This window comes from Prenolepis imparis, unplaced genomic scaffold (assembly GCF_030444845.1).
Source record: "Prenolepis imparis isolate NDT839.2.m4 unplaced genomic scaffold, iyPreImpa1.0 SCAF_13, whole genome shotgun sequence".
Lineage (NCBI taxonomy): Eukaryota > Metazoa > Arthropoda > Insecta > Hymenoptera > Formicidae > Prenolepis > Prenolepis imparis.
In genome coordinates, this window is record NW_028141171.1 from 5223728 (window position 1) to 5250623 (window position 26896).

Below are 26896 nucleotides of genomic sequence, written 5' to 3' on the forward strand. Positions count from 1 at the left end.
TGAGAAGAGCGATGAGAGAGAAAGAGTGCCGCATATCGAGTGATAATTATAGTTTCGTCATGCAATTAAACGCTTAATCGCGTCAATGACGTATAAACTGCTATCGATTTAAGGGACGCGACACTCTTTCTCATCGATCGAATACTGTATAATTTGCCGATTGCGATAACAATCGCGTAAAAAATTCTGACACGATGTTTGTCGTTAGAAAAAAATCGACAGAAGGAAAACAGAAAGATCGTGACTATAAAAATTGTTTAACGCGCAATATTAAAAAAAAATTAGGCGTATACATTAACTATGACATATGTATCGATTACGAATTTTATTGTTTTTCCTCAAAGATTTTTTATCACACAAATGACATAAGAAAGAATTTAAAAAATTTTATACTTTATGCAAAGAATATCAAATATAGTGTATAAAAAAATCAGTCAAATAAAGATTATATATATTTTTCTTTTTATAAAAATATTAATATATGTTAAAACATTTTATATTGACTCTCTAACATGTTTATATTAATTTATTCAATAATGACTTTATAATATATAAAATAATCGATTATATTTTCGTAAATTGTACATCTCTTTTTCTTAGAACTGAGAAGTCACAAGTATAATCTGACCTAAATACAGCTTATAAAAGTAATTTCCAGATTGCTGATAAGCTATCTCTAACTACCAAACATCGCTAAGTGCGAGTCCACTGTGAGATATATTTCGATGATGATATTTGTCATTACATTATTGATATTCTGCAATTATGTCGATGATTAATACCGCTTATTACTATCGAAGCTAATATTCGTAGATAATAGATTATTAATCTCAATCGTCGTGGAAGCCGTCAAAACAAGCGTCCACGAGTTCATGTCGATATTAAACGCGGAGAGAGAGAGAGCAAGAAAATTAGATCCACTCCTTAACTTAAGGGAGAGACTACACAGGAGTCAGAAAATAAATGAGAAACACGCCCGTGATGTCATCCTCTGCAAAAGTGAGTCCTGAAATTCAATTAAGTACGGGAAACGTATCATGTGACATAACAGTTTCGTGCGTCGTAAATGTTTGGGATCAATGAAACCACATCTCCCCTTTCTCCCTCGCTCCTATCATCTCTTCGCGAATGGGGGAAGGTAGATGAGACGCGGACAAAGTCATGGCATCACCATCCAGAGACCTTCGCGCGATTCCTTGTTCCTTTGTCTCCCAAGGATACTGAGAAATGAAGGCGCCGGGGGGATCGACCCTTTATTTCCGCGAGCCCTTTAATGAGTCTTTGTTACGAGCACGAAATGTCGCGCAAGAGAGAGAGAGAAAACGTTTTTAGTACGTCCGTATAATTTAAACGAAAGACTACTGCGCAGAAAGACTATATTATTTATTCTAAATTAACGTCATGCATATAACAGACGGACGCAATATTAGATCACATCGATAAATAGCGGATAAACATTCTAGCTTTCACCTCGATCACCAGACTGGGAAGGCACGCGTCACGCGGATTCGATAAGAAATCACGAGGAAAAAGCGCGACGATCCCGCGCGACATTAATTATTATTATCGTTGATAACGACAAATCGCGCAAATGCGATTTCCACAGGGCGACTGCGCTCGATTTCGCATGACAGTCATCATCGTCGATGATTCGGAGCGGATTTTCCCTGATGGCGCACGGGTCGGATTCCCGAGACGTCAATCATCGACGGGGAAAATTAAATTTAATCGTGAGTAGTTTGCAAAAAATTAATTTCGATAATTTTAAATAAATACACTGAGTGAGAGAATTTTCTCTTAGAATTTACCCTGAAAATCATAGTAATCATGGGACAATATGGTATGGAAAGAATTTTATGAAAATTTCTCTCATTAATATTTGTCACAATAAAAATAATAATATTTATATAACAATAAAATATAAAACATGTTTGATTAATTTTACTAAACTGCATAGATGAATATTAATCAGAGAAATTCTTATAAAATTCTTTCCATACCATATTGTCCCACGATTACCATGATTTTCAGAGTAAATTCTAAGAGAAAGTTCTCTCTGCGTAGCCTTATACGATTTGTCGAAGAAGGAAAAAATTAAAGATTTTGTTGAGAATAAGAACAAATTGTAGACAGATTCATCTTTTATGCGTGTAAGGGTTGACGTATGAAACGTTGATTTTTTCCCTTGTTCTCATAATCAGATGAAACGTCATAACACAATATAGCAGCGGCTTCAACAGTTCTCTTTCCTGATTTGTTCTCGCCGCAGAAACAGGTATTGAACTCTCTAGGAAACGTGTTCCATATATGCGTGAATTAACAGGCTAGATTATTGGATAAGTAGATAGATGAATAGATTAGCTGAAAGAAAGCAACAGGAGAATGCAGTTCTGCGAGTTCATAGTTTCTTACAATCGGAGTTATGTATATATATATATATATATGTATTCGAATCAAGATTGTGTCACATTTTTCCACAGATCTCGATAATTGATATAAAAGATAGACTGAATTGTGAATGTATTAATTAACTAGAGATTTAATATAAGTTTATAAATGCAAATGTAGAAAGATGAGGCAGATATGGATTAAATTGTAAATTATAATAAGCGAGGTTCTTTCTTTTACAATAATTGAGTTATTAAATTAAATTAATTATTTAATTAATAACGCGGTGTTCATTCTAGTTTTTTTTATATCTTCCACTTTTCTCCTACTTCTCAATTAATATGCACAGCATGCGTTCGAATTGTCAATTCTTCAACATTCGTTAGGCGAACTAAATATTTTAGTCAAGTTTCGCGTGAACTCTCGGTCAATCATGATTTCCGCGAAGCCGAGGGGGGACAGGGGGGATCTCTCTTTCTCTCCGAGCGCGCTGTGAAGTTTCTATTATTTCGTATTCCCAGGAGAAGGCGGATACAGGCTCTTGTGCGAGGTTAGTATTGGAAGAGCGAAGGGGTCAACGCTCGGAAAAGCGCCTCTCGTTACGGCGCTGCCATACGATATTACCAGGCCGTCGCTTGGATATCCCTGTTCCCCCCCAGTTAACCCCCCTTCCCCGCAATTGCCCCATGTACGTGTCTCTCCGTCTTTCTCCCTCTCTCCCTATTCCTCTATCTCCATCGAGCTCGATTGCTCGATCACTTCTCCCGCTTCCTCGAATGCTCCATCATTTCGCCCCTGCACTTACAGCAACGCGTCCCCCTCGACCCCTCTAGCTCCCCCCATCCTTTCCTCCTCCTTACCGTTTTCTTCGCTCGCTCGATTTCATCCCTTACGAATGACGGGGGCTGAGACCCGATCCGTTGAAGAATCCGCCATTGTTTCTGTTTCTCCTGACTTGCTTTGTTATTCTGGTCTTACGGCCGTTTTTATTGGGACGCGATATTTGGACACCCCACGGGGGGTTGACTAAATCATCGCTCCTTCTTCTTTTTACGTTTATAGCCGCGGGGTCTGCCACGATGATTTAGCGAATCAGCTGATTAGGATCATCGACTTTTATATTTCCACTCCTTTTGTAGCGGAATTCGATCCTTTGTCGAGCTCCCCCGAGTGCATTATAATATTTATAAATATAAATAAATAAATGTAAATGAAATTTTGCGCCTTACTCTTGTAAGAAGTGAACGGACGGATGCAAGCTTTTTTATGTGTCTCATCTATTCTCAATAATACGACAGAGCAGAGAACTTAAAAATATCGCATGGACAGCGAACCAAATATGATCAATACCTTGGTAGAAAAAAAAGGTGCGCCTACTTCTCTTCCCTTCATATTAACTGTCAAAGTGTCTTCGGACTGTCATAACATCGCTCCATATCAATTTAGCCCGCTATAAGCTTCTCTTTTCTCTAAACACGATCTATATATACACTCTCTTCTGCTCTCTCTAATTCGCCTTTTATTATTCTTTCCTTCTCGTTTCATTAATTTGTTCTTACCATTTCCCTATTTTCATATCCGCCTTCTCGATATACTCGTTTGATTTCTCTCTCTTCTCTGTCTATCCATCTTTACCTCTTTCTCTCTTTTATCGTTCCGTTATAACGGAGCAGGGAGCAGCCTACTATTCAGGATACTATACGGTTAGTTGCTACGAAATCAATGGAAAGTTTTATCTACCGTAACTCGCGATGAGTAATAACCGGCTCCACGCTCGAATGACGAAAATTGCTTTTACCTTGCACGATGGAAGAAGCCAGAGTTCGTTCAATCGGTCTTTCGGTCAGTGGGTCCCTAATATACGCGGGTTTACACATACATACATATATTCCACCAAGGGGATATCGGATATCCAGCCTAAGAAAATTGGAACCCCCCTTAGAGCAATGATTGACGTCTAATTATATTTAATTGAACATAATTGTACTAATAAAAGAAATAATTAATAAGCCGTAAAGACCTATTTATTTCACGAAATGATATCATCACGAGATTAGAGGCTATAATGAAGTCTTCCACTTTTCTTAAAATTTACTAAACTGTAATCTCGTGTGTTTTTAAACGAATGAATCACGAATGTATTCGCGAAATTGCCAATTTTTAATGTAACGAGAACACATTTCCAGTAGAATTAACAAGCAAAACAGATAATTCATATACGTACGAAGGATACTATCTTACGAAATTTTATCACACAAAACGTGTGTATGTATTCAACTGTTTTTTTAACATTCCTCACGCTAGTTATACATTGTAACAGCTCGATATTTTTTGTCCCGAATACATTTGCATAATCAAGATGTGCCATCACATGCCAAAAGAGTTGTAAGAGCGGCTAATGAATAACCAGTGTGTATGAATCACGATATCAAAATATAAAGTTTTAAGCTGCCATAAACAACATTCAAAGAGATTTCGGATTTGAGAAAAATTAAAAACTATAAATCGGTCCTATAACGTCGACGAAATAGCTTTTTTCACGATAATTGACAAAAATTAAATATTTATAATAAATTATAATAAATTATAATAAAGTATAATTACATTTAAAAAAAAGAAACTCTGCTTAAAATTCATTCAAAATAAATTTTACTTAAAAAATTAATTAAAAAATTAATTAATCTTCTTTTTCTAAAAAAGATATGTAAAGTCGATACTCGCATATATCGAAGTTTATTGTTGTCGCTTTTCCTCGATACTCATTGGTTGTCAAGATTCGCGTTGTGCGTTATATTCGTAGCATCGAGAGGCTGTCATCGCGAGGGTTAACAGTTTGACAGTTTGTTCAAAATAAAATTAAATAAAATAATAATATTAGTTTTAAATAATATATTATAATATACTTTATCCACGATTAATATTTTTTGACAGAAATCAGCTGATAACTATCAAAAATATTAATCGAGTTTAAAGTATTGTAACATATTATTTAAAACATTATTTTATTTTATTTTATTTTGAACATACTGTTAAATTACTAATCCTCGCGATGACAACCTCTCGATGCTACGAATATAACGCACAATGTGAATCAAAACAGTCCATCAGCATCGCAGAAAAGATGCAACAATACTTGCGAGAATCGACTTATAATTAACATGCTTTTTTTAGAAAGGGATGTTATATTTTAAATTCGATTAATATTTCTAACAATTATCAGCTGATTTTTGTCAAAAAATATTAATCGCGGAAAAAATATTATAACATATTTAAAACATTATTATTTTAATATTTTCAACATATTATACATATACACCCCCATTATCGCTATAGAAATGTAATAACTCACCGCAATAGACGACGCGTGAATCGCACTGTGTATCGCAATGCTACCTACCTGTAACAAATAAAATACATACATATATTAGAATAATCTTATCATTTCGCATTATAACATATACAATATAAATATAAATATGTAAGCTAGAATATTTAATTAGCAAATTTTCGCTTTATTAATATTTTTTGACAGAAATCAGCTAATTAAAACGTTAATTTGTGCTAATTAATTTTTAAAATAATAATATGTTTTAAATAAAATATGTTATAACACTTTAAACTCGATTAATATTTTTGACAGTTATCAGCTGATTTCTGTCAAAAAATATTAATCGAGAATAAGATATGATAACATATTATTTGCAACATATTACTATTTTAATTTTTTAAGATTTTACTATTTTAAAATTTAGTTAGCAAATTAATGCTTTACTCAGCTAAGTTCTGTGTAAAAATATTAATCGAGTTTAAACAAACTTTTATTATTTTTAAAAAATATTCTTTTAACATAAAGCCGAAGAATGGCGCGCGAGTAGCGCTCGCTTGTGTTCTAGTAAAGTAAATTAAGAAAATTAATTTACTTAACTTTACTTTTAATCTTTTTTTATATGTGTATGTATCAATCATAAAGTTTCATGTAGAATTAAATATATAGGATATAGTGCAAAATGAGAGTGGGTTCTTCCAAAAAATTGTGGCAACGCTACATCTCGATACTAACAATAAATTATAGTTATGCAAGAAATTTATTAAAATTTACGAGCGCGCGAGAATATTCTTGCAATTTTGATAAATACGTATCAAGTATCAAGAGTGGCATGACTCACTGACTATTGTTGCACTTTGAAAAGTCGCGCGTGCAGACATATAATTATGTACTCTATATCTATACAGACATATAATTATGTACTCTATATCTATATCTCCTGTTCCTCAATGTCCTTGCACGTAATCTTCCGTTAAAAGCCGCCTTCAGAGTCGCCGATATAAATTGTTTAAGAACGACAATGAGTCACGTCGGCTGTAAAACTTTGCGTAACAATGCCGGCATGTCTGCCGATCGCTAAACGAGGATCAGACTACTTTGCACAAGACTATTTGCACAGATGTTCTTAAATGGGATCTTAAGAATAATTTTTAAATAGATAGAGAGTGTCGCATCATCAAAGGTGCATCAACAAAAATTTATTTTAATTACTCAAAGAGTCTAATATTAAAAATAAAAACAGCATGTAGAAAAAAAAAATATGTGTGTGTATGCAAATTCATTATTTATATATAAAATATGGTTAAATAGTAAATATGATTAAAAAAATAATCAGGATGTTATAAGAGCTCAAATTTACACGTTGATTATTTAAACATATAATGCAATTTAAATAATCAGTGTTATCATTTGTCATGTGATATCTTAAATTATAATTAACCTTTAATTGAAAATATTTTGATATTTTTTATTTAAATATTTTAATTAAAAGCAAATTATCTATTAAGATATTCAAGGTTATGTCTTATTACTTTATAATAAGAAACTTCAAAATTATATAATATTTTTTTAGTTTTTATCTAAATTATATTAAAATGTATATACCTATGTTGTATATATGCATCATGTTTAATGCATATATACAACAATTCAATATGAAATTTCAGTAAAAGTCGGAAATAAAATAATACACAGAAATAGAAACAAAAGATATATCTCTGTTGTCCTTATAAGATGTCCCTTGACCAGAGTCCAGGTCGTAATATTTTTATGCCTCTGATATATATTTGCGCACGTTTTTTTCTTCTCTCTTTCGTTTTCGCGATAAAAACTCACCAAAATAAACTCATACGTTACGGCAATACTTTTTATTGGATAAGAAAATTTACGAAATGGTTCTCGATCCCCGATATCAAACGGGCTCATAAAAACCATTGGGCATAAAAGCTCCCTAAAATCGTTCATCCTCCGTACGCGGAGGGTTACGTAATTTTTACGACGCCTACTTGGCCGGAAAGAGCTTTTACATCGGAAAAAAGAGAGGCAGCGTCGAGTAAATCGATACACAAACTACTCCTACGTTCTTTTGTTTGCCGCGGTGAAATCTTTCATTAAAATCAGAGAGCTCGGACATTTCCGGGGCATATCCTGTTTATACACGCCGAGATAGCGCAAATATGTATATATAAATCTCCGACCTATGCTAAACAAGCTTAAGCTAAAAATTAATGCCGATGCATATTTGTCTCTGTCAAACGGACAGTTTCTCCTTCGGGCGCAGTTTCGCTCGAAGATATGAGCTGGAACGCGTATATAATGATTATACATATATACTATGGCTTCCCATTAATATTAAAGGGAAAAACATTAGGCGGACATGCATTTGTATTTGTAATGTGAATTATTCAGCGCGGATTTGGATGATTTGCATTTTATCGAGACGTGTGATATATGGGTCAGGTATGTACGATATCGCCAAATATCTCTTTCTTGTCTTGACGACATATTTGGAAAAAAATCCCGCTAAATATAAATAAAGCGTATCGAAACAATAATGCGTATAAAAATGTACGTAAAAAAAAAAAAAAAAAAAAAATGGTGCAACCAATAAGAAAAGCCGAAACGACAGATCCCTTTCTAAAAAAAGCATGTTATTGACATTATTATTAACTTTTCCGCGATGCTGATTGGCTGTCTCGATTTGCGTTGTGCGTTATATTCATATAGCATCGAGCAGTTGTCATCGCGAAGGTTAGCAGTTTCACAGTTTGTCCAAAATAAAATTAAATAAAATAATATTATGTTTTAAATAATATGTTATAATACTTTAAACTCGATTAATATTTTTGACAGTTATCAGCTGATTTCTGTCAAAAAATATTAATCGCGGACAAAGTATATATTATAAGTATATAACATATTATATTATTTACAACATATTATTATAATTAAAATAATAATATTTTGTAAGTAATATAATATGTTATAATACTTTATCCGCGAAAAATATTTTGTGACAGAAATCAGCTGATAACTGTCAAAAATATTAATCAAATTTAAAGTATTAAAACATATTATTTAAATCATATTATTATTTTATTTAATTTTATTTTGGACACACTGTCAAACTGCTAACTCTCGCGACAGTCTCTCGATGCTATGAATATAACGCACAACGCAAATCGAGGCAGCTAATCAACATCGCGACAAAGGGAAGTAGAGAGTCGACTTAACATGCCTTTTTTTAGAAAGAAATTAGAACAACACAAACGCGCGCTATTCCTCGATCTTATGTTAAAAAGAATGATACAGAAATCAGCTGATAACTGTCAAAAAATATTAATTGTGTTTAAAGTACTATAACATTTTATTTAAAACATTATTATTTTAATTTTTATAGCATATTATTATTTTAAAATTTAATTAGCAAATTAATGCTTTATTAATATTTTTTGACAGAAATCAGCTGATTAAAGCGTTAATTTGCTAATTAATTTTTAAAATAAGAATATATAATAAAAATTATGAAATAATAATGTGTTTTAAATAATATATTATAATTCCTTAAACTCGATTAATATTTTTGACAGTTATCAGCTGATTTTTGTCAAAAAATATTAATCATAGATAACAATTATAACAAAAGGAGAGCAAATGTTTAATTTTTTGTTAATTTCAGGGAGGACAATGCTCCCTCTTGCCTCCCTCTCCCATCTGCGCCGTTTACGTAACACGGGTATAAGGTGGAGCTTTTATTTCAGATTAAGAGAGATACTCTTGAACAATTTTGTAACTGCGATGTGAAGCATGCAGATGACAGACGCACACGTGGCGGAGACATGCGCGAGGGAAAGCGAGGCGAACTTCTGCATAGAGGACCTCCCCTCCCTATTACGGTCGTTTCGGGCTTTTCCGGAAGCGGACACCGGGGGTAAAGCGAGACAGAAGAACGGTGCAATTTTCGACGACGCGCCGGAAAACGCGATCGTTGCGTCTCTTTGTTACAGCCGCAGCCAACGTCACGGCTGCGCTCGTAGAACCGGCTATTTACCGGAATCGTAAAATCGCGAACAAAGGTTCGTTAGCGCTATGTAGCGTCGTTTCCTTTTTGCGTTACATAAAAGGAGGAAAACCGGACAGGAGGGGGTGTCGAGGGGTTGATGACGATCCTCGCGTTTTCACGTGACGCGAAATTTATTTCGCCAAAATGAGAGAAACCGTCGCCTGGTTTTTTTCTTTATTTAACAAAAAAACTGATCATTTAATTAAATTGCAGATAAATTGTAATTTTCTTGTTTGGCGAGATAAAAATAACCAGTATTATAACCTTGTAAAAAAATCACGAGTTACTTCACGTCTGACTGAGTTCTTTAAAAAGGAAAATTTATCTGTCTTTAAAAAAATTTATAGGTTGAATTAAGCGATTAGGTATAAATCATAGCATATGTACGGTACATATATATTATTGCGGCAATAATCATTTTTATAGTCCAAGAGTCATGCGTCGTTCCATGATCTTTATTTCTCTGTTATTAACGAGGCTGATTTCAGTTCCTATTTGAAACCATAAATGTTTATTTTCTTGTGTTAATAAAAGACAGATTAAGAAAAATATAGTAAGAAGAAAAAGCTTGATAAAAAACAATGCATAATTTTATAACAAAGAACCATCTCGAGTTGAAATACTTCTCCTTATTTTCGATCTCAATTTTCAATCTCTAACATCTATTTTGATACTTTAAAAACAGATTACTCTTTTTAAACTATTTAATTCATAGTTTTGTCCAAAGCTTTTATTTTAAACTTCTAAATAAAAAAATTCTTCCTTTATTACTGAAATTGGAGCTCAAAATCTGTATAAATTAAACCCATTTAAATCTCTTCATAAACGTGACAAAATTAAAGTTGAAATAAGAGCAAAGAAATATATACAAAATATATAATCAAATTTTCGTCAAGTTGATAAAAAAATCGATGCTCCTTTTCATGCTTTGTTTCATTAGAGATGTAACAATTAAAATGCATTGTGAAAAGGAAGTTGAACTGATTCACAATGCAATAAAGTGCAATTGTGAGCCTGTTACGTCAACTTTACGCCGCGATGCATGGTTAATTGCAAGTGCAACGATCTCTGACCCCTTTCTGATGCGATATTAATAAAAAACATTTTTTTTTTTTTAATGACGGCTATGTTTTTGCAAGATCCTTGTTTATTTTTACAAGTGGCAAAAGAATTTTTGGAGGCGCCGGGCATCGATCCCGGTACCTCTCGCATGCTAAGCGAGCGCTCTACCATCTGAGCTACGCCCCCTTGATATGAGAGAAAGGCAGGTAGTGAGATTTTCAGCATCAAATAACATGTGCAACGTTACACTTTCTTATATCGAGTACTGTCTTACGTCTCGCGAATTGAGGAGAGTCCGCGTCGTAGGTAGGCGTTTACTTCTTGTCAATTCATAGTTTTGTTTCTAATCTAACATCTCTCTTTCATTTACGACTTCAATTCTCAAGATACATTGAAACGACCGACGTAAGAATTTGGGATAAGACTTGCGAATAAATTTACTAATTAATTTTTATAAACTTGGCTCGAGCCTACGTCATTATTTTAAAGGCGATTTATTTAAAAATTTTTAAATCGCGCATAATAATCTCTATTACCGCTATAAACGCGCAATTCGAATTTCCTGCTCCGTGAAGCTCAAAAAAACACACACATATACAAAGGTGTGTGCTCCGCAGTGCAGAGATCCAGCGCGCTCGTAACGGTATAATATAATTCCGCGAGATTGCGGGCATCAGTGAACAGGTACGAGAGATCCGCCGACGTGATTTCCTCCGGCGGACATTTGCATCGACAATGCACGCGCCCCGACCCCTGATAAAGCGGGAGATATCCGTGTCAACTCGATGCACGAGTTGCTGACCGTTCGCTCGTCGGGTTTCGCGAAAACGCGTTCGACATTATCTCACGCCGTGTGCGCATACTATTATTATCATCGTATCTCTATTGACGACAGAAGTCGCACGCGCGCGAATGAAACGTGAAAAAAAAAAATAAACGTGCTTCTTATTGGACGTTAACAAAAAGCATTATCATCGTACTGGCCGATTGTGTGTGTGTTTCGCTCAATCATCATCGTCATACGATCTCTCGCATTTAACAGAATTGACAATTATTATAATTATTTAATATAATATTTAATATTATATTTATTAATTATTTAATATAATATTTAATATTACCTATTTATTAATTATTTAATATAATATTTAATATTACCTATTTATTAATTATTTAATATAATATTTAATATAATATTTAATACAATTATAATTATTATAATATAAAAATATTATAATTAAAAATTATAATAGATAATGTGTAAAAAAAATTAAATTACGTGAAATAAAATTAAGGAAGATAGGGTAAAGGAAAAGTAAAAATTTTAAATAAATATTCTCAAAATCGAATGTTATAATTAATAATTAAGATAACGCGACGTTATAAATTCACGTTTAACGAGTGGCATTTTAGTTTTATAGCTTTTTTCTTCTTTCAAGGACCTCTCCTTTTATTGAGGATACGTGACGGTCACTGAGTGAGCGTTGCATAATATTGCCAGAATTGCAAGCGCCAAAGGCTTTGTCACGATGTTTACGAACAGTGAGAAGCGGCCTTTTGACAAAAGGCCTTTTTGCGTCAAGAAAAAAAAAACGCCCGAGAGATTCGCGATCGCACCGATACGCCTCAATATGCGGAATAAATTCGCGATCGGAGATAACTTTTTAACACAGCCGCGTGACTTGGGGGCCTTAAATAACTGCTTGCATAACGTTGCAAGTATACACGTAGCTCGCCGGGTATCTATAATCTGTTTACGAACGTATCGTCTCTCACGCCGCACCGATGCTTTAATTGCTGCACTTCGACGCTGATAACGAGCCGCAGCATTGTTCTAACACCTGATAATATAATTTGCAGACGAGCACAAAGGCGACGAGAGAAGACATGCAGCTGTCTCGGCAGCATTATTTCGGGATGCATCTGTGCAAAGTCTGCCCAAATCCACGAAATCGATGGTTCCTCTTTCCTTTTCTCCCTCTCTTTTTTTTATATTATTCGCTTTAAATTATCAGAGTTCTAAGGAATGGTATTTTTAAATCGAGAAGAGAATTTCCGCGGAATATATGTATTTAATATATATTTAATAAAATATAATATTTTTCTCGCTGGAATAATTTTTCTGTCAAAATTTAATTTATTAAATTAAATTTAAAGTACCACATTTCTTAAAATTTTAGGATTAGATCCTGATAAAATTAGAGATCAAGATTTTTTTTAAAAAAATCTGCTTTTTTAATTCACAGCTCAAAATTATAATGTTGACATTTTCATCGAGAAAAACTTATTTCGATTTTCGAGAAAGACTTACTACTATTATCAAATATGTATATTATCCAATATATTGAAATTTATATTAAAATAATGTTAAGTTTCGTTACGGACGATTAATCTTAAAAATACATCTGCTGTAACATATTGCAATATTCCAAGAAATCAATACGCATTCCATTAAAAAAAAAATAATAATAATAATCGCCTTGATATTATGTGAAAAACATGATAAGAGGGCCAAGCGAGACGAAGCACAGTTGACATAAATTGGACAAACTGCGAGATACTCAAAAAAACGTCTCGATATATGTAATATCATAACTGTAGGATTGAAATGATAAAAGAATGAATTCCATTCTCAATTGCAGAGAAGAAAAAGAGAGAGAAGATCGAGAATCTTAGAAAAAACAAAGCAATTACGAGCGATACGAGATAAAACTAATAACGTTTCTTACAAACACACAATAAGCATAACTGATAAAAAGCCGCAGTCTTAGCAGGACAATTAGCGATAAATAAATTTCTTCGATTCTCACATCTCACGTTGTTATTGAATGAGATATTAACGGCGGGCAAACAAAATTCAGTATTAAACACGATCGATTCTCTCTTATCAGCTGTGTGTTTATATCGATTAATAAAGTCGCGCGGGATGTGTACATACATAACAATGTTCTTTTTTTTTCCAAGAATTCACTAACAACGTAACTTCCAAAAAACGTGCAGCTCCAAACCTTCGCTCCAAGCTTTCGCATTAATGCGATTAACTTGAAAACGGATAGTCAATTCCCCCGGACACACGCGAAACATCCCGTGTTCGAGAAAAAGGGGTGGACCGCCCTCTGTCGCAGCTTGCAACTCAATTAACGAACGCCCCGGAGTTATCTGCACGTCGCTTCGAGATTTCCACTCGTGCAATTCGGCGCAAACAAGCGCCTCGCGAATCCGTAAACAGAGAAAAAGCGAAAGAGGGAGATAGGATGAAAATGAGAGAGATATCGCGAGAAGCAGCAGAAGGTGGAGGAAAAGCAGAGCTGGGACGCGGAGGAGTTTACGTTGTCAAGTTTTCCGGGCTTTATTTTCCACGCCCCATCGGCGAAACTCCTAGAATTTTCACTCGTACCATTTTCTTCCGACAATACCGCCCTTGCCGCTCGCGCAAAAGGCTGGTTTAACGAGAAAACTTGCACCCTCTTCCCCGGTGGGAAGGTTGCTGTGGGAGGGAGAGAGGGATTTCGCCAAATGAAATCCACGACGAGTTTTCTATTGTTCACTCGCGGTAGTTATGCCAGTCCGCTCGAATTAATACGCCGAAAATTGTGTATATCCGATGATTTATATGTATATTTCTATATATATATATATATATATATATATATATACAGTGTTTGTGTGTGAGTGTGACTTTTGATTCGCGTGAAATTCCCTGCTCGTTTATTCGCGAAAGATTGCCCGATAGTCCGACAAATAATTGCGTTAATTAAAGTTTAATTCGCTAAAAAAAGACGACTTTACTGAACGCCCTAAAATCTCTTTAATTGCAACTATTATAAAACAATCTAAAAAAATTATTATATATAAATTTATTTTAAAATTTTAATATTTGGAACATAAATTAATTCAGATTCAATTCTTTTAATATTATATAAAATCATTTGAAGAAAAATATATTTTTTTCTATAATCATATATATATATTTGTAATGCTATACAGAGAAGTTTCTTTTAGAATTTACCCTGAAAATCATGGTAATCGTGGGACAATATGGTATGGAAAGAATTTTAAAAATATGTTTGATTAATTTTATCACATTTTATATTTTATTGTGATAGATATTATTATTTTTTATTATGATAAATATTAATCAGAGAAATTCCCATAAAATTCTTTCCATATTGTCCCACAATTACCATGATTTTCAGGGTAAATTCTAAGAGAAAATTCTCTCTGTGTGGATACAACTATTCAATATTAAAAGATCCTGAATTAATTTATATCCCAGCTGTCAAAATTTGGAAATAAATTTTTTCTGCGCGAAAAAAATAAGGGTCGACCGAGGAAGAAAAGCGAAGTAAAAACCTTGGCGACACCCGGAATAAAAACCGTCCGATCGGTCGGGGCGATGAAAACCGACGTCGGCAGCCGCGCGATTTCCACGTTGCGTCAACGAGGCGAGAGACTGCTGCGAGTATCGCATCCTAATCGCCGCATTTCTCTCCCCTCGTGCGTGCTTGCGTACATTTTCGCTTCCGGAGAGCGAAAGAGCACGCGGGGCATCATCGGCGGATCAATGCCGAACGGGCGGCTCGTAACTGCGTCTCTCCGACTTTTATGCGCCGATAAATTAAAGGGAAACCCGGCTGTGAGAGCGGTCGGATCGCGGGTCCCGTGTGTCTTTTGGAAGCGCGTACGGATAAGCGGGGTGACGAGAACGTCGGTGGTTGGACGTCGGGTCGTAAAACCAGAGCTGTATCAACAATGTATTTTTCTTTCCCCCATAGTAGCAGCAGTCGAGCGATCTCTCCCCTCGCCGGCTCGCAGATCAATGATCTATCGCGATCGTACGCACAGCGCGCGGACGAATTTTATATCGCGATAAATTAGTCGGATTGCGCGCGCGCGAGAGGTCCTGACGAAATTAAATCGGACCTCGTACTATATTCCCGTCGAGCTATAAAATTTACGGCTCCGAATGTCTCTAAGGATTTATATATATACATATATATAGCTGGAGCATACATATGTACATTGTGTCTTATATAAATCGTTCTCTCGGTGTCCAATGTATATATAGATATGTATATAACTTCCGCGACGCGAGATCGAGAAATGTTTGCCGCATTAAATTATAAATTCGGTTAAACAATGGCGGCGATAAAGTCACGAAGAGATTATACTGCTCCGATTTTTAAATGTTCGGAAATTTATTTGTGGTTCTAATTGCGTGAGATGCTTTGTATAAATTATAAGGATTTACTAAAATGTGTTGTCTCTCTTCACGTGCAATAGAATACTATAAAGTTTATTATAAAAGAGGAAGAAACTCTAAACACACTTATAACTTATAATAGAGATATACTCAGAACAGATCATCCTGTGGAATAATGATTCGTATAAATATGACATATGACATGGCTTCAGGTGCTGCTCTTTCCTCTATCGCAATCGTTTAGACTATAAAATCAATCTCGTTGGAAAACTTTACGGATATATAAGGAAAAATACGACACGTTTGCTATACAATGCGACGATAAAACTCGGTACCTCGCTGTTATCCACTCAAGGAATCATCGTGGGACTCGAGTCGAGAGCGCGAGAGGAACAAATTTATCTTCCGACAGATTAGTACCTGCAGTAGTACGAGAGATGGACATAGAAGAGAAGAAAAAGAAAAGGGGAGAGTCGGTCGGAGGGACCGGTTAGGTAAAATCTCGGAGCCATCCCTTCGTCACGAAGGACGAAGTCAAGCACTTAGAAAGGGACGGCCAGGGAGAGGAGGGCCGATGGTCGCTCATGTGTCAACGATGTAATAAGGGGAGCCTGAACCGGAGGGGGGGGGGAAGGAGAAACGCGCCCGAAATTGCACACCTCGCTCTGGTAATAACACCCCGGCAGCCAATCTGGAAAAGGAATTTAATCGTTCTGCTTTCGGTTTACGGCGCGTAAAATCCAAATGAGGGAAAGGGGGAGGGAGGAGGGCGAAAGAAGGGGGGAGAGGAGAAGAACCGGTCTTATGGCCCGCTTCCGAATGTAAACAGGAGCTCGTAACATTTCCTCTGGCCAACGAAGAAGAGGCGCGTGATAAATAAGCTTCATTGTTCTGTCAGTCTCTCCTTTCCTCCCCCCCTCGCTCTTTCCCCTCCACCTTTGTTTCCGTTACGAATTCGTGCGAGTAATACATTGTCGCTCTTAATGTTTGACACTGACGATAGTTTAATGCGTGAAATTATTCCCTATTGTTTCTTTTTAACGGTAAAAATTCACAAAATAATAATTTGTAAATTATATAATATGTAGCAAATTTTTTAAGAAAGATATTTTTAACACAAGAGAAGAATTAATTAAATTTAGGACGCTTTTTGTTCCTGTATTTAGAATCCCGAAGATATCTGCGTTTGACACTGACGATAGTTTAATACGTGAAATTATTCCATATTGTTTTTTTTACGGTCAAAATAATAATTTTTAAATTATATAATATATAGCAAATTTTTTAAGAAAAATATTTTTAACACAAGAAAAAAATTAATTAATTTTAGAACTCTTTTTGTTCCTGTTTAGAATCTCGAAGATCTGTGTTAGAAAATATATTGTTTCATTGTCCGCTCGATAAGAAATTATTCTAGGATACTGATTTTTTAACGTTGATTCGATTCCGTTCTTATCTTATTGTTAGATATACGATTTATTAATCGTCCATAGTTGATGTCAAATGGCAACAGAATCATCCCGCTTTGGTAATTTATCGTTATTCTCCCGGCGAAATAACACGCCTTCCGTTCCAGCTGTTAAAAGCCCGAGAGATGTTAAATATAGCATCGACAGTATCAAAATAAACAACGAGCGAGCTACAACATATCGCCGAAAGATTTTCCCGCAACAATTCTCGAAAGCCCAAAGAAAACCCCAGAGTGCTCGAGAGCACTTTCGTCTCGACGTTGAATTGAACGAATAAACGTCAACTTGAATGTTATGCGGCATGCAGCATCAAAGCCGCGTGATTTTCACCTAGCTATAGCCTGAGTCTTGCTGAAGAAGGAAAGAGAGAGAGAGAGAAAGGGAAAAAAAATAAATTCAATGTCCGATATACGACTGCCAAGCAGCCACCCTTCGTTTCCGCTCCTTTGTGCGCGACCGAGATCGCGTTAGACACGGTGACATTCCTCCTCGTGTAAGGAACATAAAGGGCGCTTACCAAGCCCTGCACAGGGCGCGGCCCGAGTCGTGACTGGCACACGTTATGCGGTACGCAATCTGGAAGGATATGACACGCAAGGAAAATCGGCAGGGGGGTTTGTTTATGTATATACAATTGCTTATATATACTACAATTGTATTATAAGATATATAATAAACTTGTTTATACAAATATATAAATATATTATATATAAATATATTTATATAAAATATATTTATATAAAAATATAATATTTATACACTGAAAGAATTTTCTCTTAGAATTTAACCTGAAAATCATGGTAATCGTGGGACAATATGGTATGGAAAGAATTTTATGAGAATTTCTCTGATTAATATTTATCACAATATAAATAATAATATCTATCACAATAAAATATAAAATATGCTTGATTAATATTTTACTAAACTGCATAGTTAAATTAATCAAACATGTTTTATATTTTATTGTGATAAATATTAATCAGAGAAATTCTCATAAAATTCTCTCCATATACTATATTGTCCCACGATTACCATGATTTTTAGGATAAATTCTCTTAGCGTATAAAAATATAATATTTATATAAATATAGTATATTTATATATTTATTTATATCTTTTCATATAATTGTATATTTATAAAAATAAAAAAAAAATATATATATATAAAATAGAATAAATTATTACATATAATAAAATTCTTTATATGCAAGAGAATAAAACATTCCTCTGTCGATATAAAATATTTATATATTTATATAAACAAATTTATATTGTATATTTTATTATATAATTTATATTTACATAAATATAAAAATATATAATAAAATATATAATATAAAAATAAATTATATATAATAAAATTATTTATATACAAGAGAATGAAACATTTCTCTACCACGGAGCTGTCTCCCTGTGAGAAAAATAAAAATACGCATATCAGGGCTGTAACTATTTCACGAGAGAGTTAACGACAATTCGTAAAGTATCTGTGGACAATAATCCGTGATGAAGCGAACGGAGCTGCCAAGAATTCGTGATTCGAGGGGTTTCTGCGAAGAAGACCTATACGCCCATGTACATTTCCGGCATTTTCGTATTCGAATGGAGCTCTCTCGACCGAGACCATCGTCGTTCTCATTCACAAGCCCTCTAATTATCCAGACGACTACGATTAAGGACAGTAGTTAACATGCAGACACGCCTCGCCCTTCGTTTCCTTCGAATGTTCGAAACGATGAACGAGCGTTGTTAATACGAGACGACGGACATCTCTAGCTTCGCAATCCATCATCTGTCCTCTCTTCGACAAAAATATGACTGGAATGTTTTTTACACATTCAAGTCTTGCAAATAAAAAAATGAGGGCTTTATTATTCATCCGCACTCCGAAATTCAATTTCTCGACATCATCTCAATCATTTCCAATTCAAAAACAATCATTATGTCGAAATTTTGATAAAGAAAAAGATGTGTTTGTGGGATCTACGAGTTACAAGGAGCTGCAGATAAGAGAAAGCTCATACCGACAAATTAATCACAGCTTTGTATGTTTGTGTATTTATGGAATTTCATCAAACATGCTAGTTATGAGACACCAAGGTTTCGTCGAGAAATATTCGATTCTGTACGGAGAAGAAAAGAGGAGAGAGGAGAAGGGGAAGATGGTGCGGTGGCGGATAACACGGAATCATTGTTAACGATCGGTAAACAACGAGTTTATCAGCGGTCTGATGCAACGCGGAAATCCGTTTCATCAGCCGCTTCAAATAGAGCGTACAACAGCCGTACAGATAGTCTACTTGGTAATTATAAGCGTTTTTCCGAATATAAAAGCCGGATAATGATCCGGCCAGCTCGAGACACCCTCCCAAGTTTCTTTGTTCTACAAAAGCTACGATGACTCACCAACATAAGGACTAATCTCCCTGCGTGATAAGTTTGCGTGAAGAACCGTGCCTTGAAGTCAACGGTTGCGTGTGTTTGTGATAATTTCGACATGATAGAATTACGCTTTGTCAACGACAAAATCAATATTTCTTTATATCCCGTGTTTTTTTTTCAAAATATACATTTTTCAAAATACACTAAAAAAATATCAAAGTATAAATCAATTCAACGATATCTGTTTAGAAAGCGAATGACAGATGTGTTGATAGCTTGCATAAAATATACGTTTCGAATGGAAAGGATGCTTTAAGCAACACAATATACGCAATAAAAAGTTAACCCTTTTCTGATTATATGTGTCAAAGAAACTTGATACTTTTTATGAAGCATAACGATCTATTTAAAACTTCCGTTGACGCATAATATAATATATAGGCCAATCTAATCTTTGTATATTCATATAATAAATAATATTTAATGAATATATAGAGAAATATATGTACAAATAAATTTATCTCTTCCAAGGTACTCCGCTAAAAATTATTTATTTATTTTATTTAGAATATATGAAAAATTTTATAATAAATATTTCGAACATAGAATTAATTAATCCACTCTATAACAATTTAACGACAACAAAAACGAAGATAATTTTTAAATGCTTTTTCTCACTAAATTGTTTCTAAAAATATTTTTAAATTTATTTCCTCAATAAATACAAAAAAAATATTAAATATTAAATTGAACCGACAGAGATAAATCACACAGTAAACATATTTTTTTGACGGTAGATAAGATACATATGTGCATCGAATGTCAAATCACTTGCAAGAAAATATTTTCGAATAAAAAAAGACTTTGTAAAGCGTTAAAAATCAATTGAAACGTAAAATTCGATTTTATTGTAAAATTAAAAGCACCGAGGAAAATCGCACAATTATCCCTTCCCTTTTCTCATTTTCCCGTCCTTTTCCCCTTACCCTTCCCTTCTTTCTCCCTTCCGAGTATCTTTCAAAATCTCATGGGTTTTCTACCTGCTCAGCGAGAGTCTGGATAGAGACGTTTCTTGTTTTCGTCTCTCCAAAATGCATGAAACCACAGTTGGTTGGCTGCCAGAAAGATGTCCGTAAATTAAGAAAAAAAATAAAATACAGGGGGTCTTTTGAAATTTTCCTCGAAATCGCGGATACTTGAAGTCGGGAGGAGAGACTAATGAAAGAGAACAACGACGGTTTCAATGTCACCGCGCGAACTTGATGCCTCGACACACGTTTACGCGATACACGCTCATGCAAATTTATGTGCACAGGCTTAGAACGTTTTTGCTTAACCGAGTGAATCTACTTAGCGCTCATTACTGCGATAATGTAATCGCACGCGTCCGCGAGAGAATGGACGAAACAAAAAGAACACGACGAAGAATATGTCAAGCGAAATCAAGTTAACGGACAGTTGTTTATTCGCCACAATTATTGATAATTAAAAAAAAAAATATATATATATATACACACACATTAAATATATTATATATGTATATATAATATTAATATATTACACATTAAATAATATTAATATACATATTAAAATATATTATTAATTAAAAAATATAATTAATTAAAATATATTATTAAAAATTAATAAATGGTCTTTTGTGAAAAAGACAAAAATACACACATCTCTTTGTGTGTATTTGTAAAGTATATGGAGCTAGTGAAATAATGTTGGGACCAATGATTTATGTTAAAGGGGCGTGCAACTCATAAAATTCACGCACAAAGACGAAAAATAATAACGTTAATTAAATGAAGAATTACGATTCTGTAGCTGTGCTACAAATGGTGCTTTAGTAGGACTGCGCTTTCGAAGAGAACAAAGAGAGCCTTAAATAAGCGAAACCGGTAGCGGAGAGCTCGATTACGAGCGGAGGAGAATGATGAAGTCACACTCGGCAAGCAAAACCGATCCTATCCATGATGGTTAAACTCGCCGGCGAGTTTTCTTAACGGAAAACGGTAATGAAATAATTAATAGACAATTCTATTCGCGGATCGCGTTTAGAAAATTCTCCTCGTATCGTCATTCGCGACGATGAATAATCGACGAAAATAGATAGCATTCGTAAAAAATATTTGTATTCTCTGCATTTGTGAAAAACGCTCATGTGGCATGAAAACAACGTGATAATACAATACTTCTCGCGATAAGTTGCACGTAATTATGATCTAGCAATTGCCTCGCTACCGACTAACAGGATTATGTAAGAGGAGATACATGATCGCGGCTTTAATTTATCGAGTTGGCGTGAAAAATATTATATAATAAAGCTATTTTTTCGCAATAATACATTCATATTTAAAGTAAAACATTCTTGTCCTTTGTCTCAAACTTTGCAAAAAAAAATGTTTTTTTTACGTACTTCTGCTTAAATATATTAAATTTCCTCCACTTTATTTAAAGATTTTTTCACGGCTGTAAAATTGTTTTTGCAACCATTATTCGCTTTCGAGAAAAACTCGATTTTCGTTTCCCTACCTGTTGCGCGATTTTTGGTAATAAAAAACGAGAACAGTCGAATGTGTAATCTGTTAAGTTTACTCTCAACAAATATAAAAAAATAAATATAAAAAGTAAATAAATAAATCCGCAAAAAATAATGTGTAAACTTGGAAAATTATCCAGTGAAAGGAAAAGGATAAATGTATTAAATAATTATTTTAATATATATTATTAATTACCATATTATTTAATAATAAATTTTTAAATAATAAATCATTTTTGTATGATTACGGGTATCCTTTGCCTTTCAGATGGTTGGCACGAGAGTGTTGCAGATGGGAAAAGGACTCGTTTCTCCAGACCTTCCGACCAGGTTTTCCAGACCCTTCTTAGCGAGTCCATTTTTCCCCAACCGTCTTGAAAAATTCCACAGACCTTTTATACACGAAGGATAGGAGAGGCGGCTGGTAACCTCCCTCTCCTGAGGACAATACTGGAATCTCCCCTGAGGATGAACCTTTTTATGACGCATTCTCGCGTAAGGTGAGATTTAATCTGGAGATAAATTTTTCAGCGACCTTAAGAAGCTTCGCGTATGTAAAATACTAGGCATTCGCAAATAATCGCACATAAATAATTTTTTTCCTAAATATTATGATATAATTTCTTGTAACGATAAATTCATAATAAGACAGACGCAAGAGACATTAGGATTTACGTTTATACAGAAAATTTATATCTCTTGGTCGAGCGATTTTCCCCAAAAAATGTAACCAATTGATATTAATCGGATTTCTTGGTTTTTGTTACGAGACGATGGGTGAACATCGACTTCACCGATGAATCATAGTTATCGCGAACTACCAAAGGATAAAAAGCAACTTCCGACAGAACTCGTTCGGCTCTCCCTCCTTGCCAGAGCTTGAGAAAAACGTTCGTTTGTGCGCGACGCGGACCAGAAAAATAATTAATACCTCGAGGAGAATTTTCATTTCATTCGCACGGCTGTTACACGCCGACGATCTCGCGTACGAGAAGGTCCCCCCGTTAATAGCGGAAGTGTCAAGTCGATTAATCTTGTCGTCGTAACGCCACCGCGACACTTCCTGCTCCCCGTCCGTGTCGATTTACAGCTTTCATTGTCGAACGGATTGGTTCTAACGTCGGAGGACCAGCGAGATGATTTGCACAAGCGAAACGCTTTGGTGTCTAATATATCACCGTTTGATAGAATAATCTATAGTTGAAAGGGCAATATGTATAGCGCGCAAATCATTTCTCAAACACGCCATCGCCGTCGAAAATAAAAAATTGACATGTGTATCAATCAAGATTTAATTTAATCGAAATTTTATATATAGTGTATAATTATTATACAATGCATAATTGATATATACACAGAGAAAATTTTCTCTTAGAATTTACCCTGAAAATCGTGGTAATCGTGTGCGACAATATGGGTATGGAGAGAATTTTAAAAATATGTTTGATTAATTTTATTATACTTTTAGTAAATTTTACTATACTTTTAGTAAAACATATTTTATATTTTATTGTGATAGATGTTATTATTTTTTATTGTGACAAAAAAATATCAGAGAAATCCTCATAAAATTCTTTCCATACCATATTGTTCATGATTGATTAGCATGATTTTCAGGGTAAATTCTAAGAGAAATAAATTCTCTCTGTGTATAATATATAATTAATATATTAATTAAAAATAATATATTATACATTATATTTAATTTTGATTAAATTTTATGTGACTGATACACATGTCACATTTTTTATTTTAATTAATATATTAATAAAAATAAATATAAAAAATCTGTAAAAAAATAATGCGTAAGCTTGGAAAATTATCGAATAGAAAAAAAAGAAAAGTAATGATATTTAAATTTTAAAAAACTATATATAATTAATATATGTATAATATATAATTTTATAAATTTATAATATGTTTAATATCGATAAAACTTTCATCAGTATCATTTAATTTCTTCTTATTGGCAACTTGTTAAGGACGAAAATTACACAATTACAAAAGAATTAATGAGATTGAAATTCTCGCTCTACATTTATATAAATGCTAAGGAAGCGGAATCAATACACACACGCGCGCATTAATCGCTTCACCGATGCCGCGGAAACAGGATACAAAGTTAATTCCACCGGCTCCTTTCCACGTGGAGGATTCCAATTTTGTCGGAGTGGAAATCGCCGTAACGTGATCCAAAGAGAGGCGAATGTGTGTTTAATTAGTCATGGTTCACACACTCTCGCGCGAACTCGCAGGGGCGCGAAAGATAAAAGGCGACAAGGTTACTCGAAATCCAGTTTGACCGAGCGAGGGTGATTAACAATAGCTAATTAGAATTCTTTTCCTCTCCTCTCTCTCTCCCCCTCTCTCCTCTCGCACGTTACGCGTCAACGATTACACGCGCTGCGCAGCAAAAAAAAAGAAAAAAAGGAGATAAGGGTGAGCTAATTCACGCGTGTATCTTCCTTTGTCTTACAAAACAACACGACCGGTCGACACGGAGATAAATAATACGCCGGGAGTCACAACCTGGTGATGACGATGGGTCCCGGGACTCGTTAATTCCGTTCGAATCTACGGTGTGTCGGGGTTTACATAATGCGCATTTACATATCACCGAGGCGGAACGTAACCGCGGATTATTTCGTGTCGAGCGAATCGTTCCGCGAAGAGATTTCACGCAGATTCGACCGACTCGGAAATCGCGCTGATCGATATCGCGCTAGCTATATGTATATGTATATATGTAGCTTGTATCGGTGTGTATGACCAAGTATTTTCTCGTTAAAAACATTCCCACACGCGCGTGTACGATTAGCGGTGCTTATTCGCCTAATTTTTAGCGTCAAGTTCGACAAACATGTGTCATTTCTATAGAATCTAATAAGACTCGAGACGGAAAACACAGATATCCGAGCGGCTCATGTCGAATTTTTAGAGACGATCAAAGTTCAATAACCATTTATTTATCTCTCTCTCTTTCATTTTTTTCTTTTCTTGCGGAATCTCAAGAAATAAAATCGCCAAAATTTATAAATTTTTATTACTTTCAGCAGAGTTTCGTCAAAAATATTACGAAGATAAAATATTTAAATCGTCGATACGAACAATTAAAAATAAAGATAAGATTGCATGCGAGATTTTATATATATATATACTTGTTTGTATGCATCTTGCAGGATGGTGTAAAAAAGTTTGAAGGAAATAGAAGCCGTTACGCGGCATTATTGAATAAAAGCAAGTCCGGGATCCAGAGTAAAACGCAAGGGATGCTTGGAAAGCTTGCGGAAAAAAAAACCACTGCGAACTTTCGGTTCGTGTTACCGACGTCTAGACGTCTAGACCATTAGTAGATTGAATCGAAACAAACTATCGCGACACGATATTATTCGATTATCCGATAAGCAACGATTTCTGATGAAAAAATGCGATATTTGCAGGTCGCATTCCTGCGTAACGCGCGATCGCTATTTTACTTAATGAATTAATATATATCGTCAAATATCATATCGCACCTTTTCAGCGTCTAGACGCTTCGATAAAGCACAATTTCACATTGTCATTCCTCAATCTTTACCTTCATAATTAAATCAATTATACTATCATTATCCAAATTTGCGCAAAAATATGAATCCAAGTCATTGTATTGTGAAAACAATGATAAATCTCTCGATAAACTTTTAGGGAAAAAAAAATATCCAACTAAACGTCATTTGTATTTTTTTTTGTTCTAAAGAAACACGAACGAAAATTCTTTTATCTTATCTTTAAAAAGGAAACATCGTTACGCGTCATGTTTTTTATGCAAATGTATCTAAAATCTAAACCTCTAGAAGAAGACGGAGAAAGGAGGGAGGGAAGCCACCTACATCGCCGATGTAATTACACGTCGTCCATTCTGAACGAAGGCCAAACGCAGATAATCGCGTCAGCATTGTACGGCGGTAATCAGCGTGTAATAATATTATACGAGCGGATAATCGCGGAAGCACCCACGGAGTCGGAACATGTCGTTTGCCAGGTCCCTAAATTGTGTTTCATTTACGTGCGTAGGGAAAAAGGGATCCATCTATCTCGCGAGAGGTGACATACTTGATGGTAACCGAATAATCACAAGTCTGGGATTTTTTAATACAATTATTAATTTTTTTATAGCATCAATTCTAGCAATGCGTCTATGTATGATTTCAAAAGTTATTTAGAAAAAATACAAGTTGACTTATTAGATTTAATTAAAATTGTATAAAGCTGAAGAACAATAGGAGAAGTAAGCATGTTTACAGATTAGTACTCCACCAAAAGCGGAGGTGAACAAACAAGTTAGACATGATGCTGGCCACACGATACATCATTCGGCTGACAGTTTGCTCCAAAACATCTCGCTAGGATTACGCGCGCGCTAATTCTAAAAAGATTCGGATAACTATCGGCGGAAATTGTGAAAAAAAGTTATTTC

The 26896-nt window shown here is 34.6% G+C and overlaps 1 protein-coding gene, 1 long non-coding RNA gene and 1 other non-coding gene across 4 annotated transcripts in view; 1 reads left to right on the forward strand and 2 right to left on the reverse strand.

The window, feature by feature from the left end:
• The window catches only part of Sesn (Sestrin), a 211286-nt gene that overhangs the window by 48029 nt on the left and 136361 nt on the right, over positions 1–26896 (reverse strand). The window contains exon 6 of one of the 2 annotated variants that reach the window (XM_083053222.1): positions 5738–5785. The exons of the other annotated variant lie outside the window; for it this stretch is intronic. Coding sequence (XP_082909348.1) covers positions 5738–5785 — 48 coding nt within the window. The remainder of the gene's footprint in view (positions 1–5737; positions 5786–26896) is intronic. 2 annotated transcript variants of the gene reach the window in all.
• LOC145944701 (uncharacterized) lies at positions 993–26896 on the forward strand. Its single transcript, XR_014426728.1, has 3 exons — positions 993–1730; positions 22709–22940; positions 26277–26896. It is a non-coding gene; the product is annotated as an uncharacterized LOC145944701 (long non-coding RNA).
• Trnaa-agc (transfer RNA alanine (anticodon AGC)) lies at positions 10952–11024 on the reverse strand. Its single transcript has one exon. It is a non-coding gene; the product is annotated as a tRNA-Ala (tRNA).